General features: G+C 41.9%; 1 protein-coding gene across 10 annotated transcripts in view; it reads right to left on the bottom strand.

Annotated features, from left to right (window-relative positions):
- LOC102306604 (RNA binding protein fox-1 homolog 3) overlaps window positions 1-5,748 on the bottom strand; it is a 131,313-nt gene extending 125,565 nt beyond the window's left edge. For 4 of the 10 annotated variants that reach the window (XM_005948440.2, XM_005948439.2, XM_014329625.2 and 1 more), the window contains exon 1: window positions 1,402-5,744. In XM_005948440.2, coding sequence (XP_005948502.2) covers window positions 1,402-1,677 — 276 coding nt within the window. In that variant the 5' untranslated portion in view covers window positions 1,678-5,744. Of the gene's footprint in view, window positions 1-1,401 lie in introns of all 10 variants that reach the window. The other 6 variants (XM_042214507.1, XM_042214505.1, XM_042214502.1 and 3 more) reach the window with 3 other exon arrangements.
- Window positions 5,749-6,770: the final 1,022 nt, after the last annotated feature.

The following is a 6,770-nucleotide window of genomic DNA, read 5'->3' as shown; positions in this document are numbered from 1 at the left end:
TGGATAGTTTATGTTGTTCTTTATAATCTGTGCCAGTGGGAGCATGTAAATGTTAAACAGAAGGGGTCCCAAGATGGAACCTTGGGGAACTCCACATGTGATACTTGTCTGCTCAGTATGTTTTGAACCAGTTTAGTACAGTTCCTGAAAGACCTGCCCAGTTCTCCAGTCGTTTGAGTAATATGTTGTGGTCAACTGTATCAAATGCTGCACTGAGATCCAGTAAAACTAAGACTGACATTTTTCCACTGTCTGTATTCAGACATATGTCATTAAACACTTTGGTCAGAGCGGTTTCAGTGCTGTGGTTCTGTCTAAAACCTGACTGGAAGGCATCGTAGCAGTTATTCTGTTTTAAGAAGTAATTGAGCTGTTGAGAAACTGCTTTTTCAATGATCTTACTTAAAAATGGGAGATTTGAGATCGGCCTGTAGTTGTTCATTTGTGTCTTGTCAAGATTGTCCTTTTTCAGTATAGGTTTATTACAGCAGTTTTTAGTGGTTCTGGAAACACACCTGATTAAAGAAAAGTTGACGATCTGTAACAGGTCTGACTCCAAAGTCTTTGAGACCTTTTTGAAAAAACTTGTTGGCAGGACATCTAAACAGCAGAGGAGGAGTTCAGTTGACCTAAGATGTCCTCCAGGTCTTTGCTGTTAATAGGGTGAAACTGTTTCATGGTGTTTAAACAGTTTTTCGGTGGACACAGTACATATCCTGGATCTGCTGTTGATGTACCAATTGCTTGTCTAATCTTTTGGATTTTTCTGTGAAGAATTTGGCAAAGTCATTGCAGGCCATGGTCGAATGAAGTTCAGCTGCCACTGACACAGGAGGGTTTGTTAGCCTGTCAACTGTAGAAAATAAGACCCGAGCATTATGGCTGTTTTTAGTGATGATGTCAGAGAAGTTGTCGGCACATAAGGACGCTGTCATAGCCAGACAACGACGTTGATTAGCTGCGTATATACGAATGTGAATCGCATAATTGGCTGGACTGTGGGATAAGGTGGCATCGTTCTAATCCCATACGGGAGCAGCCAGTCACTGACTCACACTGCAAAACAGGATTGTTAAAGTTTTAATTTTAATTTCAGGTTAGATTTTTTTTTTTGTGTGCGCAACACAGATTTTCTGTGTGCAGAGACCGTGCCAGCAGTGCGCAATTGCGCACCTGCGCAGCTTAAAGGGAACATTGTTCATAACTGTAGGTTTTTACAGTGTTGTGTGTTGAAGTCCTGCCTCTAAGAGCACCTCTGTGATGATGGATTACGAGGCAGAAGAACAATCCACGCTTCAAGTGTTATGTTAACCAGAAATGAATGAAGTCTTATACGCGAGCTGAAGCTCATTGTGATAGAAAAGATAACTAATGCACAGGAATGTGTGAATACAGACTCACCGATACTGTGTTAGTAGTAAGAGCTGGAGTGCTGCTGTCGTTTCCTGGCTGCTCACTCTGTGTGTGTGTCGCCGTGTATAGTGTTAGGGTATGCTCGCCCACTGTGCTTGTTCCCGTGTAGTCAGCCGGTGGGTGGGTGTGGGGTGTAGCATACTCAGCAGGAATCCCGTTCTGTGAAGGAGGTGGATACTGGGCTTGTGGGAAAGGTTGAGCCATAGCTTCAGGGGGAGCCGGGGCCTCTTGGTTACCCTGTGTGGATAAGGGCAGAAAAGACATTATTAAGAGTGGATGTTTTTTAACATACTCATTTTTGAGTCATGGTGGCGTCATTGAAAGGTATCCAAAGTGTCAACAATGGTCAAAAAATTTGTACAGGAGCCTTGAAGTGTCCTCAAGTCCAGAGGACGATGTGCTCGATGAATGTACAGGTTATCTAAAGCACTTTGACTAAGATTAGACAAGCGCTGTAGAAATGCCAGTTTATTTTCAGTTTATTAGTGTTGTGACGATGTGTGATGTTAAACTGTCCAATCAAATTCTTAAACTCAGGCAATCCATGTCAGTTGGTCTGGTATGTACAAAATTGTGCCACGACTAGGGCCAAGCCTCTTCGTCTTATTCTGACATCGAGCTTTCTTGCTGCATCTCATACTGTCAAACCTGCAGCTTGAAGCCTTCTCTTCACAGCTGAAACTGAGACTTTCTCACTACGACCACGACTGAGCTGCTTGAAGCTGTTGTCCTGTGAGCCGCCATCACACAAGCTGTTAACTCTCAGAAACTTGTCCTCTGATTCAGTTTCAGGCTTGCAGACCTCTTCCTGTCACAGTTTGTTTCTGAGTGCAGAAGGAAACTGGCCTCACTGACACCTTGACTTTCTTTGCAGTCTCTCTGTAGGACAGACCCACATTTATAAGTGTTATGATGGTCGGTCTCTCTTCCATTGTTAATTGCCTTTTTCTCACCATTTCTGCAACAACACTACTTTCTGCAGTACGATACTGCTCAGCTGATGCTGACGAGAGTCTGGTACCACAGTGTGTTCAACACTGCTTTATGCAGACAGATGGGGCTGCAATTAATCCAGAAAAGTTGGAACACCTGTAGGAATTAGTAGCACCAGCTTTCAAGGCTTGAGCAACCTCCATTGCTGCAGAACAGATTAAATTGTTAACCCATGTTGTCCCTGAAAAAGGCCTTTTTGTGTAATTCTGAAATGTACATTATGTTTCAGTTTTGGGCAAACTTACTTCTTTTTTAACCTCTGGCAGTTCACCACTTACCTTTGTACCATTTCAAGCTGTTCATCAGACTTGAACGACTTGAATTGCGATAAATAACTGGAAAAACTGGGCTGTTCTAAAACCTTTGAACAGTAGTGTATTTTCTTCAACACTGACATTTGACCACTGATTTGGTCAGAAGCCTCGCAGCAGCGGTGTGGTCAACCTACAGATGTTCTCGGCAGTTTTGGTTACACGAGTAAACAATGATGTGATGAAAGAAGTGCATGAATAATGATTCAGAGCATGTTCAGTTCAGAGCACGACACAATGGTAGTTAACTTAGATGATAAGACAACAGTGAACCAGAGATTTGATCCATAGTGAACGCAGAGTTGAGAGTTACCCCGAGATTCCTGACAGACGACTCAACAAACAACCTGAGGGGACTCATACTACACAAATCTGTCTGAGGCACACAGACGTACTTCTGTTTAATCTTCATTCAGAGAAAGCTGTCAGCGATCCAAATTTTAATGAGTCCAGTCACCTATTCAGGAAGCTGAGAAGCATATTGGGGGTTAAAAGAGATATATGATTGAAAATCATGTAATGGGTGAATAATGCAAGTTGTGTAAAGTGCTTTGATTGCTCTGGATAGAAAAGCGCTATATAAGAACCAGTCAATTTACCATTTAGTTAGTTCACTTTATTAAAGCTGCATTAAAGATGTCTTCAATAAAGCAAGAGACGAAGGAGAAAAACAAATGAAATAAAATCCAAAATATCACAAATATACATGAAGGCTCTCCACATGCTGCCTTCTCCACAGATATTCAGTGTAGCCCAGTCTGCATGTGGAGCGGGGCTCATACCACATTTACGACTCAGCATGTTACTCTGTGCATACAGTAAGTGGCATTGTCTATAAGAGTCCATATCATTAGACAGATCATCAGATATATAATGTCCTAAGATTTCATAACTTTGAGAACCGTACCACACAGACACAAGTCTTCCCTACTTCTGGCAATCAAAATATTACTCTTCAAACTCTAAAACATATCGAGAGCAGACCCTCAGTAACTGTTTAAGGCCGGCACTGTATGGAGAGAAGATCACTAAATCATCTGCATACATCAGATGGTTCACTATGGTATCACCATATACATCCTGTTACACAATCAAAAAATAGCTTTGATAAGAAAAATCTATTTAGACATTAAACAAAGGAGGAGACAAACATCAACTGCTCCATTCTGTTAAATCCTTCTGGGAACCCTTGTGTGAATTGTAGTTCACTGTTCAAAGGTAAAAAAAGGAGACCTGGCCCCGAAACACCACAGCGAGGCCTCCTCCATGACCACACATGTGATGAAGGAATAACCATCCGGGCAAAGTTCAATGAGGGATGAATAGTCTGCCTCACAGCTCAGATTTCAGTAAGAAATAAAAAATTAATATTTGGAAAGTATAAAATCGTTCAGCAATAATAATTTATTAGCCTTAGATAAAACACCACCATGCTAAGCGAGGGGGAAGATCCTCCAGCTTCAGGACCTAAATCCTGGTGGAGGGCCAAACACTGGGAAACTGGGTGGACCCTCGTGAGGTAGCACGGTCTCAGAGAATCAGGCCTCGCATGTCCAAGAAGGGGTTTGGCAGAAAACATCCCCTCCATGGAAGCTGTCTGAGCACAGGAAATCAGAAACACTCAGCATGGCTTACCAGCGAGACCCCACTTCCGCAACAAGCTGAGCTTCACCTGACACCTGCTCTTCTCCTTCTTCTGCTCCCTGGTCTGTGCACACCCAGGAGGACACAGCTGAGGACGCCCAAGGAGACGAGGAGCACCAGCAATACAGGGTAGAAAACGCTGACCCATCAAAATCGGACAGATAAGAGTGTCAGGTGATCAGAAACCAAGGCAGTCAAAACGTTATTTACACAGAGTGAAAACAGGACTATGACACTGCAGGACAAACTGCAGGTGGCAGCGGCAAAACCAGACACAGGCATCATACTGGAAGATGCCTGTGTTTGGTTTCAGAGTTTCCTTTGATTCTTTTCATACACAGATGAAGATAAAAACTGCTGCAAAGGCATCAGGTTACCATTACAATAGATTTGAGTTTGCTTCTTCTATTTGGAGACATGCGATTTTTTCCTCCCTTTTCTTATGTTGAGGTTAAATCTGCACACACACTTCTTTTCACCTTTAAATTTTAGCCTGCAGTTATATAGTAATGAAAGAAAGACCTTGGATATTGTTGGTTATGTGTTTTACTTTTAACCCTAAACAACTGTAACGACTACTTGTCTAAACCTTAACCGTTACCATCGATCCCTAAACCAGTAACAGCAGCTTTAATTTAAGGTCAGTACTGTGTCAAAGTATTTTCCCTTGTTCCACACATTGTGCCACACAAAATACAGTTTCTAATAAAGAGGTGGGGCCTATTTGACAGTAGCTCACAACACGAGTGATGCACACACACACACACACACACACACTTTGCTGTGCTGCCGTAATAATGGAGGAGTAGGGACGTAGTCTGAGGGAGAAGCAAAGGGTGAGGCAAAGGGAGAGAGAAAGGCTGCTTGAGTCAGTGAACTTCCATCATCCATCAAAGCGACCAAGGCGCTGACGCACTGACACATCCCCAGATCCTTGTCGACAAATTGCCCTGGTAAATGATTCCTCTTATCAGTGCAATCATACATCCGTCGCTCTTTTCCTTCATCCATTCATCTGTCTCTGCATCATTCACATATTTCTCCCTCTCTCACTGTCTGGTTACATTTTACAGCAAATTTAAATAAACATGATTTTAAATGCATGAAGGGTTTACAAACATTAATGTTAAAATAACAGTTTAGAAATGGCTCAGAGTGTGTGTGTGTGTGTGTTTCATTTACTGTCCCTGCATCAACACTGTATCATGATTGTTGTCTTTGATTTTGGTAATAGCTGCGTCGACTGTGGCATAAAGAATTACAAAATTATTTACTTTTATTAAAAATATTTATTATTGATTTGTTTGAAGAATCCACCTAAATTTTATGCACTACAGCAGGGGTGTCAAACTCAAATACACAGTGGGCCAAAATTCAAAACTGGAACAAAGTCGCGGGCTAACCTTAATATTTATTGAAATATATTTATTCCTCCAGATATAAGAATGAATCTTTTCTTATGGACTCAAACACGTTTTGCTGAAAAACTGAATATGGAACAAGCAAAGCTTAATACTAAACAATATATATATTAGCTGTATAATACCAGTAGGCCAGCTCTAATAGGAATTTGGTATGGCTTAGCGGGCCAAATGTAATTAGGCTGCGGGCCAAATTTGGCCCACGGGCCAGAGTTTGACACCGATGCACTACAGAGTCCACCTGAAAGTTTACAATCTATGTTACAGTATATGACTAAAAATCTGTGTAAATAAGTGAAATTGGTGCTAATTATTTTTTAAACGTTGTACAGGATCTGATGAATGCAGTCTTCTTTTTTGTTCTTGTTTTTACAATTTTGTGAACAAGAAACAAAAAACAAACAAACAAACCAAAAAAGCCCATTTATTTATTTATTTATTTATTTATTTAAAGTTACGTTGGAACCAAGCACACCATTGTTTTTCTTGTGACATTACCAATAAGTCTGATGTGTCACGTGGCCCTCTTCCTATTGAAAAAACAGTTGTATCCAAGATGGCTGACTTCTAAATGGCCACCATGGTCACCACCCATCTTGAGGAGTTTGCCCCCTCACATATACTAATGTGCCACAAACAGGACTTCAATGGTAAATGGGCTGCATTTGTAAAGCGCTTTTCTAGTCCCTAAGGACCCCAAAGCGCTTCACACTACATTCAGTCATCCACCGGTGATGGCAGCTACATTGTAGTCACAGCCGCCCTGGGGCACACTGACAGAGGTGAGGCTGCCGGACACTGGCGCCACCACCAGTAGGCAAACATGGGGTTAGTATCTTGACCAAGGACATTTTGCATGCAGCCAGGGGGGAGCCTGGGATCAAACCACCGACCTTCTGATTAGTGGCTGACCTGCTCTGCCACCTGAGCTACAGCCACCCTCATATCACCAACCATTCCCCTGTTATTACGTGTATCCATATAAATG

The sequence above is a fragment of the Haplochromis burtoni genome, unplaced genomic scaffold (genome assembly GCF_018398535.1).
Source record: "Haplochromis burtoni strain Fernald_Lab_line unplaced genomic scaffold, NCSU_Asbu1 Contig_577, whole genome shotgun sequence".
Taxonomy (NCBI): Eukaryota; Metazoa; Chordata; class Actinopteri; order Cichliformes; family Cichlidae; genus Haplochromis; species Haplochromis burtoni.
This window is presented reverse-complemented; position numbering and strand designations above follow the sequence as displayed.